This window comes from Myotis lucifugus, unplaced genomic scaffold, assembly GCF_000147115.1.
Source record: "Myotis lucifugus unplaced genomic scaffold, Myoluc2.0 scaffold_202, whole genome shotgun sequence".
Lineage (NCBI taxonomy): Eukaryota > Metazoa > Chordata > Mammalia > Chiroptera > Vespertilionidae > Myotis > Myotis lucifugus.
Window position 1 is genome coordinate 2,289,374 of NW_005871250.1, and position 14,718 is coordinate 2,304,091.

Sequence of the window (14,718 nt, forward strand, 5' to 3'; positions counted from 1 at the left end):
ACTCATCCAACAAATATTTATTGGGCACCTATTATGGTAAAGCACTGGAGAGGGAAGATGGAAAAGACAGGGTCTCTTTCCTCCTGGAGCAAACCAAACTGCCCTGACCCACACTGTGTACTTACCCCAGTGATCAGCGCCTCAAAGTGCCCCTGCTCCCCTCCCATGCCAGGCGGCACCAGTGGCTTTTCACATGCCATTCTTTTTTTTATTAATTGATTTTTTTAAAGAAAGAGAGAAGAAGAAACATTGATTTATTGTTTCACTTATTTGTGCATTGATTTGTATGTACTTGTATGTTGATTCTGGTATGTGCTCTGACCGGGGATCAAACCTGCAACCTTGGTGTATTGGGACGACGCTCTAACCACTGAGATACCCATCCAGGACCTTTACATGCCATTCTTTATATATATATTTCAGAGAGGAAGGGAGAGGGAGAGAGAGATAGAAACATCAATGATGAGACAGAATCATCGATGGGCTACTTCCTGCATACCCCCTACTAGGGATCCAGCCCACCACCCTGGCATGTACCCTGACCAGGAATCGAATTGTGCCTCCTGGTTCCTGGGCTGACGCTCCATTACTGAGCCATACTGGCCAGGCTTACATGCCATTCTTAATCTTCCAGCTGTAGGGGCAACCTGGCTTTTGGCACAGGACTTTCCAGCATGAGCAGCACTTTAGAGTCACCTCTGGAGCTTGGAGACCGATTTCTAGGATTCTCCCAGGTCTCTAGACTCAGATTCAGGAGGTCAGGAGTAGTGTTCAGACAAGCGTGTTTGAAAGAGTTCCCCTGGTGACCTTCACCTGGGCGTTGTCCCAGAACTTTTATTAAACAAGATAACAGCAAGAGTGTCCTAACAGATAGAAGATGCTTTCATTGGAGACCTTAACCCTTGTGTGAGTTCACAAGGCAATTCAAAGTGGAAACTCACCAGAATTTGGAAGAAGTTTTGTTCAGTCCCAGTTTTGACCAATTAAATAGTAAGAATGAAGTGGAGGTACATTTCTGGAACAATCAGCCTCTGACCTTTTTTCAAATACTGTCGAGCTGGGCACAGGGGCCATTTTACTTGTCATGGTTGCTTTTAGTAGCATCTTCCTTTCTACTCTTCTTTTAAAAATTATTGTTAGAAACAAACAAACATCAACAACAAGATAGTTCTTTTCCAGGTAGAAGGAACTCCTTCTTCCCAACACCTCAGGGTTTCAGTTCACTCTCTCCACATCTCTCACGTCCCCAGTGCACGGGCTCATAGGAACTGGCCTTCGTACTTGGAGAGTGAATGCCAGCAAAACTTCAGAGATGGCAGCTTAGGATTTGTGCCAGTGCCAGCTAGCCATGCGTGTGCTCACTGCCCAGCCACCTGCTTCTTCCAGAGAGCTGGCCAGAAGTCCGAGGAATTTAGCCATTAGCCACCACGGGTAGGCAGTTCTGCCTCATCCAAGATCTAATTAATTAGAGTTTGACCAATAGATGAACTCAGGTAATGGTGGTTAGAGGTAGTATTTTGTCTGGTTAAATTCTAATCCACTCATTGAAGTCATAAAAGTAAAGCATTAAAGAGCCTGATGGACTTACTAAAACGCAGGTTCCTAGAATTTAACCTCAGGTATTCAGATCTGGTAGACCTGAATAGGGCCAGACTTCCGCATCTCCACAAACAACCCAGATGTTTCCGATGTAGGTGGTGGGTTGACTAGACTCTGGGAAATGGGAGGACCACACTGTAAGTCTTATCAAGTCAGGGGCCTCGTTGCCTTAATTCAAGAAAGTACCTAACCTAGAGCCTAGCATAAAGCAGATACTCAATACTTTTGTTGAATGAATAGGTTTTAAATGCATGAATAAATTAAAAAATGAGTTAAGGGAGTGTGCTTACAGAGGTTTGCATCTGAAAGAAATGAAGTATAAGTGATTGTGTGAGTTTTGAAGCACAATGTAGAAAAAAATGGTACTTTTTAACAGACTATCTTTTAATAAAAGCAGGCCACTCTCAAATGTTTTTTTTCTCCTTTTAATTCCGCCTTTATCCTATTTTGCAATTCCTCTAGAGAGTTGATGAATTTGTTCAACATACATGTTTTATTCTTTCCCCCCTTGAACACGTCTTCAGCATAACTTCTCCAAATCTCAGTGGAGCCCATCTAAAAACTGCCCTCTATGTCTTAGGAAATAGAGTTAGGAGTTAGTTTATAGCGTCTTATGAGCTTTAAAGTTTTAGTGTAAGTATGGATGCATTACAAGAAATTGCAGTAGTACCATTTTTTGGTTGGTCTGAATGATTTCAGGCTTTGAAATAAATCTTGACTAAGTGATGGCATAAGTTTTAAAAAATAAAAACTGTCCTCTATTTTTTTCTCATTCTAGGAGCAAGCCCGGATGTTGGAAATGGGGATAACTGGCCCAGAGGGCCATGTGCTGAGCAGACCAGAGGAGGTAAGTTGCAGGGGGTTGGGGGAGGAAGGAGGGAGGGAGAGAGAGAAGCAATAGCAGGAGGGGCTTTCTTCCTTTGCCAGCATCTTCCCAGAGACGCCCGTCATCACAGTGCCAATCCCAGCAGCCTCCTGGATGGCCTGTCAGTCATTTCACATTGGCAGTGCTAGTGCTCAGCCTGCCTCCCCTAGGCAAGGCACACAGTGTCTGAGCAAACATGGTGAGAGGCAGCGAGGCTCTATCAGCACCAGACAGAAGATTGGAACATTTCTTCCAAAGACCACTTTGACTGAGCCAACTCAAGGGCCCCTGAGAAAATGAGAAAGGAATGCTTGCTTCTGACCCCTAATCTCTCTAAAGATAACACCAGTTGGAGGTATTCCGCAGTTATTCAGTAGGAGTGGAAAATTTCTAAATCCTTTCTTAATCAATGTGAATTCCAGAGACATTTCTATTTATTCCCGTGTCCCACATTACAGTTTTGAGTCCTGCAAAATATTGGCCTTATGGATAGGAGGCAGAGTAGGTTTTAACAGGCATTACGTCTGTCGATTTGTGTAAGGGGTGGATTGTGTCTAGGTGTGGAAGTTTCCCGCATGTAAAATGAATGCTGACTAGCGACTGTGCTTAGCAGCTGAAGAGCGGATGAAAGGTAAGTGGGGGCTGATTCCATGCCTCTGGGATGTCAGCAAACTCAGCTGCTGGCATAGGGCACAGCTGGAAATTGGCTGCCCACATGGCTGAGAGCATATTGGCTTTGGGGGACTACCCTGGGTCTGGCACCTGGAGCAAATTCAAGGTCCTCCATGTCAGCGAAGTGAACCATGTTCCTGATCTGTCATTCAAGCCCCACACTTTAAATAGGTAGAAGGATTCAGAACCAGAAATGATTGCATGCCCGTTGCCCATCTCCTCCAAAATCTTTTAAAAAATTAAATCCTAACATACATAGAGAAGAGTGTTCCTGTCATAGAAGTGCAAGGAATGTTCGCAAACTGAATACACTTATGCAAGTAGCACCCCTTTGGAGAAACAGAACATCAGCAGCACCCCAAAACTCTTTTGTCTAATGATACTTTTGTTGCCAGTTGAAATAATTTATAATTTTGTCTGTTGGGAGTGTAAATTGGTCCCTCAAAACAGAACTATCAACAATTCCTCTTCTGGGTATTTACCTGAAGAAAATGAAAACACTAATTCAAAAAGATATCTGCACCCCCATGTTTATTGGAGTATTATTTACAATAGCCAAGATATGGAAAGAACCTCAGTGCTCATCGATGGATGAATGGATGAATAAAATGTCACACACACACACACACACACACACACACACACACACACACACAGGAATATTCAGCCATAAAAAAAGAATGAAATTCTGCCATTTGTAATAACATGGATGGGCTACATGAAATTAGTTAGATAAAAAGGATAAATACCATAGGATCTCACTTAGTGTGTAATCTAAGAAACAAAACAACAATCACTCCCCCACACCCACCCCCCAAAAAACAACAACAAGTCCATAGATACAAAGAACAGATTGGCAGTTGCCAGAGGCAAGGGGTAGGGAAATTGAATGAAGATGGTTAAAAGATACAGCCTTCCAGATACAAAATACATAAATCATGGGGATGTAATGTACAGCACAGTGTGTAGTTAATAATACTGTATTGCATATTTGAAAATTGCTAAGAAAGTAGATCTTGACAGTTCTCATCACAAAAAAATGTAACTGTGTGTGATGGATGTTAACAAGACTTACGGTAATCATTTCGCAATAGGTACAAATATGGAATTATCATGTGGTACACCTGCAACTAATATAGTATTCTATGTCAATTAAACCTCAATTTAAAAAATCGTGATGAGGTTACAGTCACAGCATCCCTGTGAAAGACTGTGTCCTCAGTGCCAGGCCCTCTGGGGAACAGTTGCTTTTGCCCAGGACTGTGCTGACTGCATTGTCACAGTTGTCCTTGCTGCTGCTCTGGGTGGTCGGGGTGATTGTGCACAAGGAAGCTGAAGAGCAGAGCCGTCAAGGCCCATCGTGTCTGAAGGGACTGGGAGTTTGCACAGTGCAGGTAGGCCAGGGTGATCGGCGCTGTTTGTGCCACTTTTCTTAAATGCTGGTCACTGTTGAGATGTGCTGGCGAGATAGATCCTTCAGCAGCAGCCAGGGGATTTCTGAGCAAAGTCTATTTTTGTCCCTTGGTTTGTTTGTCCAACCCCCCCACACCCCATTCCTTGTTCCCGTCTCCTTTTTAGTAGAAAGCCTCTCAGAGGCAGATCTCGACAACCCTGGAAGCCCTTTTGGGTGAAGCTGGCGAGTGAGGTAACCTTCCAAAGATAGTCATGTTGTTGAGGTGCTGAAAAACCTGCAGTGCTGGGAGGGAGTGAGATCAAAGGGGCCCGGGCAGAGGTCACAGAGGTCACAGGGCGGCTGGAGAGGTGAGCAGAGGTGTGAAGAGGGAGGACTGGGCATGGGAGGAGCCAGCCCCTCTTAGGGTCAGAGCATACCCAGGTACCAGCTGATTGAGCTGCTCAGAGAGTTGAACCCCAGGCTCAGAGATGCTGCTCTAGGAGCTTCAGGAAAGTGGCCGAGTTTCCCTGGGGTTGGTGGCCTGCAGGGTCTCATCCACGTGGAATCAAGTGCAGCTTGGGGGACGCCAGCTGGACCAGCTGAGTTCTTAAGAGTCTGTCTGCTGAGCCACGCTCACCACAGGCAGAAACTGATTTGCAGCGGGCATCTGCAAGCTATTTTAGGTCTTTTTGAAAGGGTTGGGCTGCATAGGCTAACCAGAATGCCACAGCCATCCCAAATGTTGCCGATTGAATGGAAAAACGCCAGTGTCTCTGCTTTGGGCTGAATTGGACTAACTTCGGTGGTAACTTTGGGTATAACACAGGTTCTCGCACACCAGTCGGAAGCTGCCATCAGCACGAAGACCAATAGCCACCCTTCCAAGAACACTGGCCTCGTCCCAGGAGTGGGCCAGTCGCCTTGCATGGTGAACTCTTAGTGCTAGAAACAGCTCTATGTGTCAGGTCCTATTATCCCCACTTTATGGACAAGGAAACTGAGGCTTTAGGAGGTTGTTTGAGGTACCTGAGGTCACCCCACTTCTAAGTGACAAAACCAGAACTCAGATCCGTTTGAGGAAGGCTGCACCCTCAGACCCTGCTTTGTTAGCAAAATAAGGGGAACGCACTCTTTCTTACTTAATAAATGCAACTGGGCTGGTTAGCATCTTTGCAAACAGGCATTCCACATTGGGGTGGGATGGAGGAGATTGATAACAAAAGAAGCCTTTGTGTGGAGAAGCCTGGGAATTATTAGTACAGGGCGTGCCTGCTGGAATTAACCCTTCACTGACCACCGGCTGATGCAGGCGAGGACTGGAAGACACATGGCGCCTCATCGCCTGGACTGGTTATTTCATACCATTGGTGTTGGGATTGTGTTTTGCTGGAGAATCTGCCCTGGGAAGATTGGGGAGCAAAGGCTTCCATCACATGTAGCCTTTGTGATCATCACAGGGAGGGGAGAGAATAGGCTAAGGAAAAACTAGCTGCATTGAGGCAGTGTTTGCTCTGTGCCAGGCCCCGCACTGTCCTCTCCTGATCTCCACGCCACAGGTGAGGGGCGGAGGCCCTGGGAAGCTCAGTGAAGTACACAGCCAGGAGGAGCTCTATGAGATTTAGACCCAGTGCGTTCAGCGCTAGGCTTTTCGCCTCTGCCGTGTTCTCAGTGTGTGGAGGCGGGAGTGGTGGCTTTGAGAGGCTCCCATTCCTGTTGACTTCAGGGGTCTTTTCTTTTTTTTTTTTCAGCTGGAAGCTGAGGCTGTGTTCCGTGCCATCACTATCGCCAGCCAAACCAACTGCCCTCTCTATGTCACGAAGGTCATGAGCAAGAGTGCGGCCGACCTCATCTCCCAAGCCAGGAAAAAAGGTGACTCGTGCTCCCAAAGGTCTCGGGGCTCTGACACTCCACATCTCCTTTCCTCCCTGGGTATCCTGTGCAAATGGTGCCTGTTTTGCTCATGGCCTCGCTCTCTGGGAAGCCCCTCATCCCTGGCAGCGCATTTATCTTTTCTACGTTCCCGTGGAAAACAGGATCCCAGGATTAATCCCACCAGGCAGAGGAGTAAACTGAGGCTCAGGATGGGTTAGTGGTTTTCCCCAGATGACACAGCTTGAATCAGTTCTTTGGAGACTTGGCTTCATTTTCCTCCCTTTTATCTTTTACTAGAGGCTCAATGCATGAAATTCGTGCAAAGAGTAGGCCTTCCTTCCCCTAGCTGCCCACACCGGCTTCCCTCTGGCACCTGGGACCCGGGCTTCCCTCACAGCCCTGGCTTCGTCTGGAAGGTCTTCCAGAAGGACATCCGGTCTAATTAGTATATTATGCTTTTATTATTATAGATTGCCAGTTCACATTACCTGAGCTTTATAAATGGACATATTAATCAAGATTATATTGGGTGCAGAAGTCGAAGACCCAACTCAAACTGACTTACAGAAACAAAAGTAAATTATTGGTTGAAGGTGTTTCAGGCGTGGCCACAGCAAGGGGTTAAACAATAGGATTAGGGTTCTGTCACTCTCCTATCTTGGGTCTGCTGGCTTTCGGTGGCCTTATTTTCAGTATGAATAGTGACAAGAATAAACGCCTGTTGTCTTCCAACAGCTCAAGCCCAAGTCCTCAGGACTGTGATGGCCTCATCCCTGATCCAGTATCTGCTCTGGATGGTGTAATTGATTGGCAGGGCTGAGGGCAGGATCCTACCCTTGAGCCCCACAGGGCAACACAAGTTATTGTCGAAAAGGGGTTGAATGGGTGGCATGACCTTCGTGACCCAGGGCTCCGTCCCCACTGCCGTTGGCCGCTTTCCTCCATTGCTGTTAACTTGGACATCATTCGCTCACCTTGTGCTAAGCTAAAGTTTACTCTCGTTTCAAAACGTTCTTTTCTGCTTTCCATTCTTGTCCTTAATGGGAGACTGATGGGCTCACTTGGGAACAGTGGTTGAGGAACTGGAGGTGTGGGGCCCTGTGTTTGGCTGGGAGCAAGGATTTACTAGGCCCAGATGTATGATTGTGACCACGGTGTGTCGTGGCTGTTCTGGAAGTGTAGAGACCCACAGCGAGTGATTCATCTACCAAACTCAGAACCGGTCTGTAAAAGTCCAGATGTGAGTGACCAGGGTGGCTGAAAATAGTCCAGCTGACTGACGGCTGTGTTCGGCTGCGTGGCCTCTGGCAAAGGGAAGGGAATCGTCCTAATTGTCTATGGTCTTTCTAGCTGATTCCGGGCGCTTCCTGCCTTGGGCTGCTCCCAGTAAGCCTGCTGTTTCCTCTCTCAGCTTTTTGGTGTCTCCACATGACATGATGTGGTTGCTACACTGGGGATGAGTCATCGGTCGAGAACCAGGAAAGCAGACCATGTTCCTTATCCATTCTTGGAGAAAGTCAGAAAAAGAAAAAGGAACAAAAGACCATTGGGGACACCCCCAACACCTCTTCCCATGACCCACTACCATAGCCATCCTCGTACTGGCACCTTCTGCCGATGGCTATGTCCTGCCTGGCACCCCTTCTCAGGATGACCTGGGGGGCCCAGGACAGAGTGTGTCAGTGATATACTGGGTCTTAATTTAAACCACATGTGGAAAAATTCCTCACCCTTGGCCTTTTGGGTCAAGATTCACTGGCAAGGACAAGGACAGTGTGTCTCTAGGGTGGAAGGTTACATCATTTCAGTGACAAAAAACTGGCTGCTGAGATTGAAGACAGTAAGCCTCGCATGAACTGTCATTCCCTGGGAGAGAGTCAAGGGCGTTCAGACAGGAAGACAGAGGGTAGCAGGGTTCCCGCCTCCCTGCTGAGCAGGTTACTCTATAAGCCGCCGTGTGTTTCATCGCCAAGTGCTCTTTAGCAGCTCAGCATTGCTGCTCAGAATTAATATTAGGGATCTATAGTTTATGAAGGCCAACTGTATATCTTGCACTGAGGTAAATACAGGCATATCTCGGAGATGTTGCGGATTTGGTTCCCAACCACCGCAATAAAGTAAATACCGCAATAAAGCAGATTAAACATGAATTTTCGGTTTCCCAGTGTATATATAAAAGTTATGTTTACACTACACTGTAGCCTATTAAGTGTGCTATAGCATTTTGTCTAAAAAGCAATGCACATGCCCTAATTTAAAATACTTTATTGCTAAAAATTGCTAACCATCCTCTGCCACTTCAAGTCATAATCGTTTTTGCTAGTGGAAGCTCTTGCCTACAATTTGTAAAAAAACACAGTATTTGCAGAGTGCAATAAAATGAGGTATGCTTGCACTTTAAATTTATTATGATGTAAAATTCTCAGAGAACCCTGAGAAATAGGCATTAGTACGCCCAGTTTCAGAAAAGGGAATTGAAGCTCACCTTGTCCAGCTCTCTCCCAGCTTGGAGAGCTAGCATTCAAGCCCAGGTATAATGCCAGTCTTTGCTATCCTACTCTTCCATCTATAAATAGCCCAAAGCTTCCACTTTTAAAGTTGTCATTTCTCTTAATGGTGCTTGAGTGCTTGCCTTGGCTTTCATATCTTCATTTCTTTGTGGCCCTGTATGCTTTAGTTTGGTAAATATTTTTGGAGAGCCCTTGAAATTCTCATTAGTCATGTGCGGATCCTTTTTTACTGTCATCCCAAAGAGCTGGGGTGTCATATATAGGGGTTGGCAAAAGTAGGTTTACAGTTTCTCCTGTGGAAAAAGACATGCAGGTTATGATGACCACAGTAGCTTTATTAACTTAAAAGCATGTCACTCATGACTGTAAACCTACTTTTGCCCACTCCTGTATGAATCGTTGCATTGCTTCCTCCTTTTGCCCAAGGCAGACATCACTAATCGATCCTGAGTCTTTTCTAGTGAAGCCAGAGGCATTAGAATTATTCCTTATGCAGAATTTCAGTCAAACAAAATCAATTGATAACAGTTGGAGCAAGGCAAACCCCTATTTCTAATCCTGGCCATAGAGCCTTGCTAAACTTCAACCTTGTGGGGAACTTGAATGTAGAAGATGAAGAACTGAAGCTAAAGAAACCCAGGGCAATGCCGGCCATCTCTAGCCCAGGATCCTGGCTCAGAGAATCTTGGTACCAACCCACCTTCTGTATTTGCCTTCTGCATTTGCCTTCTGTATCACTATTCCTTCTTTAAGAAGTCGGACAGAAGCTTAGATCAGTGTATTTCCCAATATCCATCTTCTCCTTGATTTGTATTTAAATCCCTAATTCCAGACATAGGGACCAAGAAGCGAGCCTCGTCTTTGATGTGCCCAGGTTATTGGGTGTCCTTGAGCAAATCATTCCTTGCCTTGGGTTAGGGAGTAATAGACATGATGGAAAATATCATGAGAGCCTCTAAGCCATGGAGTGGGTTTTACTTTGTGGTACCAATGCATGTCCTTGGAGCAGCAGGATCTAGCACAGTGATGGCGAACCTATGACACGCGTGTCAGAGGTGACACGCAAACTCATTTTTTTGGTTGATTTTTCTTTGTTAAATGGCATTTAAATATATAAAATAAATATCAAAAATATAAATCTTTGTTTTACTATGGTTGCAAATATCAGAAAATTTCTCTATGTGACACAGCACCAGAGTTAAGTTAGGGTTTTTCAAAATGCTGACATGCCAAGCTCAAAAGGTTCGCCATCACTGATCTAGCAGTTCCCAGTGACGTGGGCACATTTGGGGCTTTGGTGCCCTACAGTGTGAAGGAGGAGGAGGTATAAAGAAATTAGATTTATTGGGCATATCCTTTGTAGCAGACATTTTGTACATGCCAAATCCTTTTATTTTCACGAGACTAGGAAGTATACATTATTTTGTTTCATCAATTCCAGGATGGACCTATTCTACAGTTTAATATTTCTTTTTTTTAATATATATTTTTATTGATTTCAGAGAAGAAGGGAGAGAGAGATAGAAATATCAGTGATGAGAGAGAATCATTGATTGGCTGCCTCCTGCATGCCCCACACGGGGGATCGAGCCCCCAACCTGGGCATGTGCCCTGACTGGGAGTCGAACCATGACCTCCTGGTTCATAGGTTGATGCTCAACCATTGAACCATGCTGGCAGGGCTACATTTTAATATTTGTGAAATGAGGGTGAATCTTATAATCAATGTCTATATATTTTTCTTTTGCTTTCCATTTTAATTTGCCTCAAAATTTGAGAATTAATACTGTATCTTGCAAGCAGTGGCTTCTTGTAATCTGAGGAATGCCCCCCCTCCCCTGCCCCCACTTAGCAGCTAGAAAAGCAGAGGTGGGAATGTGGACTTGAACCCAGGCCTGTCTGATTTCAGAGCCACGGCCTTGAGTAGGCAAGGAGACTATGATTATCTAAGACATGCCCAGGGTAGCAGTACCTTATGCAAACTCTTTGCCCGTTTTCTACCCCTTGTAGGAAACGTGGTGTTTGGAGAGCCCATCACTGCCAGCCTTGGCACAGATGGAACCCATTACTGGAGCAAGAACTGGGCCAAGGCAGCTGCATTTGTGACATCCCCGCCTCTGAGTCCTGACCCGACCACTCCTGACTACATCAACTCCTTGCTGGCCAGGTTGGTACGGAATGACAAGCAGCTGGCATTGCGTGGAAACGTCCTGGGGCTGGTGGGATGAGGATGAGGGCAGCCCATCCATCAGCTGGACTTGGGTCTGCAGTGAGGAACGACGTTGAGAATTCCCCTGCAATCTGGAGGGCAGACAACAGGCTCTTCCCCGTTGTGTTTTTAAAAATACTACAGTAATTACATTTATAATGGTAACAGCAGTTATGGGTGTTGTGTGCCAGGCACTAGGGTGAGACCACACACATGATCTCATTGTCCCTTAGAACTTGATGAGTGAGGGACTCATAACCATTTTACAGATGAAGCAGCTGAGGGCCAGAGGGACTAAATTATTTGCCAAAATTTGAACAGCTGGTCATGATGACCAAAATTATAGGGGACTTGCTTGCTGCTTCTCTCTGCAGATCAGTCCCATCACTCATTTGGGTCCCCTCTGTTTTATTACACAAGGGATGGTCGAATCCCACCCCCTCATTTTCCAGATGGGGTAACCAAGTCCCAGAGCGGGGAAGACATTCACGCAAGTTCACATAGTTGGCAAGAGGTAGAGGGAGGATTCCAAACTCGGGTCATGGCACTCCAAATGCTGACACTAGACACTGGGGCCTGGGCCCCTGAGGTGCCTCTGGCCACCTGTCCGTTCACATGGAGCTTTTCTCCTTTGCCAGTGGGGACCTGCAGCTCTCAGGCAGTGCCCACTGCACCTTCAGCACCGCCCAGAAAGCGATCGGGAAGGACAACTTCACGGCCATTCCTGAAGGCACCAATGGGGTGGAGGAGCGGATGTCTGTCATCTGGGACAAGGCGGTGGTAAGGATCAGGTCATGGGAGGGTAGCCAGGCTGTGCATCGGTGTCTTCTGGCAAAAGGACCTGGTTTTATTTTCCTTGTTAACGTTATCTACGCTGCCAGAAGAATAGCCATGCAAATGAAAGTGCTCTTAAAGATTTCAGCAAAATTAGTGGTTAATATTTTAAATTGGTCGTGTCCCTCTGTTCTACTTTAAAAGCTCTAGAGACACTCGTTTCAGAGCCCAATAGGATGTGTATGATCTAATGCCTCATTTATCTATACAGTGTAATCCGCCAAGTTTCCCTTTTCTTTTTGGCTACCAGGAAGCTAGATTTTAAGCTAAACTCTTTTTTTTCTTACCTGGGCCTTTTGTTTTGACAAGAGTGAAAGGATAAATATTTTTGTCTCTTCTCTTATATACTTAGATTTTATTTTTTTTACATTGTTATGTATTTGTGAGTGTATGTATTTATCTTGGCACTATCTAGAATTGTTTAAAAATTATATATATATATATATATGCGCAACATAGTGCATTCTTGATAAAGAACACTTGGAAACCACTGAAAAAAACACATTCACTAAAGAAAGCAAAAATTACTCATCAATTCCACTCCCCAGGGATAACTCACTGTTATCATTTGGGCGAGGTTCTTCCATAGTTATCCTATGTGTGTGCAAATACAAACACATATTTAAAAAATGGGCTCATCATCACTTTGTTTTTAGTGTGAACTCTCTATCACCCTGTTGGAATTAGAAGGGGTAAAAGTAAGTAAATATATGCACATAACCAGAGAAAAAGAAAAGCCTACTTCAGGAGCAGTAACTTCCCTCTTAAGCCTTGTGTTTAATCGTTTTGCCTGGGCGACCATGACAGCCCAGCCGGTTCTGAAAGCCTGCTGGGTGTGGTTCTGTGCTCACAACCTCAAAGGCTCCTGTTTGTATTTTGGAGCCTTTGTGGTCACCCTGCTCTGAGCTTAGAAGCCCTGCATGGACAATAAAAAAAAAATTATATTTCCATAGGCCACAGGGAAAATGGATGAAAACCAGTTTGTGGCTGTGACGAGCACAAATGCTGCAAAGATCTTCAACCTGTACCCCCGAAAGGGAAGAATATCTGTGGGTTCCGACAGCGACCTGGTGATCTGGGATCCAGATGCTGTAAAGATCGTCTCTGCCAAGAACCACCAGTCGGTGAGGCTGGAGCCGGAGGCGTGGACCGGGGCGGGGAACGCGTTTAGGGAACTTGGTCAGGAGAGAGGTGTGTATGTGGTGAGCCAGGGTAGTTAGCCTAGGATGTGTTCCAATAACAAACCGTCCCGAATTCTCAGTGACTTCCAACCCCCACAGTTTAGTTCTCACTCCCGCCTTCCAAAGTGAGTCAGCAGAAGGGCTCTGCCTACTGTAGTCACTGCGGGACGGAGGCCGATAGAGATGTCATCTCTACATGCGTCCCCGAAAGCTTTCCCAACATGTCACTTCCTGTCATGCTGCATTGGCCACAGCCCTCCAGGAGGGCAGGAAATGCAGTGGTGCCTTGTGCCTAGAAGGAAAAACAATGGGTGACCAGCACTGATGACGTCATCGGGAGGAGTTTCAGGTGGAAGATAATTCCCAGTACCTCAAGGACAGGCGCTTAATACTTGTTAATAAAATAAAAATAGCTCATATTTTTAAAAAATATATATTTCTTTATTGATTTCAGAGAGGAAGGAAGAGGGAGAGAGAGATAGAAACATCAATGATGAGAGAGAATCATTGATCGGCTGCCTCCTGCACGCCCCCCACTGGGGATCAAGCCTGCAACCCAGGCATGCGCCCTTGGCCGGAATCAAACCTGGGATCCTTCAGTCTGCAGGCCGACACTCTATCCACTGAGCAAAACAGGCCAGGGCAATAGCTCATATTTGTTAAGCACCTATGTTTCAGGCACTGTGCTTGTCATCCATTCCATCTCCCCAGCAGTCTTCCAGGGCAGGCGCTATCATTATCCTCATTTTGTAGAAAAGGAAATGGAGGTGCAGAGGGATTAAATAGTTTAGGCCGCAAGGAAATGAAGCTAGGCTTCAAACCCAGACAACCTGACTCTGAACTGATGCCCGTAACCATTTGCAGTGACGCCCTGCACTGGTTGAATAAATGAAGGAGGTAGGGAGAAATCCCGTTTGTTGGTGGGAATGGCCTTTGCTCCGACATTGTGTCACATCCCATTATTTCATTTCAAGCTAGCAGGGGCGAAGGGTCATGTGACCCACCTACCCACCCACCACTTCAAGGCCACCAAGTACAGCATCCCTGATACTTATCCGGCTTCTCCTTGGGCACTGACAGTGACAAAAGTTACTTCTACCATGGGGACCTTAATAAGGACTGGGTGCTTCTCTTTGCTAGGAATTCCAGTCTGTACTTGGGGAGCTTCTATCTCCAGGGCCTCTACCCACTGAGCCCTTGTAGATGCATTGTAGGCTTTTCCTGGCTTACATGGCCAGTCAGGTCTAGCCACACTGAAGGCAGGATCTCAAGCACATGAGAACCACATTGTCTTTCTCCCCTTCCCACGCCCATACCCATGGCTGTGTCTCCCGCCCTATCCCTAGGCTGCGGAGTATAACATCTTTGAAGGCATGGAGCTGCGCGGGGCTCCCCTGGTGGTCATCTGCCAGGGCAAGATCATGCTGGAGGATGGCAGCCTGCACGTGACCCAGGGGGCCGGCCGCTTCACCCCCTGCAGCCCCTTCTCCGACTATGTGTACAAGCGCATTAAAGCCCCGAGGAAGGTGAGGAGGCCGAGAGCCCGGGGGGTGGGGGGGGGGTGGGGGGGGGGTGGGAAGGGC

At 46.3% G+C, this 14,718-nt stretch overlaps 1 protein-coding gene across 3 annotated transcripts in view; it reads left to right on the top strand.

Moving 5' to 3' along the window:
* Positions 1–14,718, top strand: part of LOC102441540 (dihydropyrimidinase-related protein 3) — a 105,859-nt gene that overhangs the window by 84,854 nt on the left and 6,287 nt on the right. For all 3 annotated transcript variants that reach the window (XR_002831350.1, XM_014463235.2, XM_006097454.3), the window contains exons 7-12: positions 2,378–2,446; positions 6,278–6,398; positions 10,922–11,078; positions 11,759–11,900; positions 12,908–13,078; positions 14,482–14,661. Coding sequence is in view for 2 of the 3 variants with exons in the window: in XM_014463235.2 (XP_014318721.1) it covers positions 2,378–2,446; positions 6,278–6,398; positions 10,922–11,078; positions 11,759–11,900; positions 12,908–13,078; positions 14,482–14,661 (840 nt within the window). In the remaining variant the exon portion in view is untranslated. The remainder of the gene's footprint in view (positions 1–2,377; positions 2,447–6,277; positions 6,399–10,921; positions 11,079–11,758; positions 11,901–12,907; positions 13,079–14,481; positions 14,662–14,718) is intronic.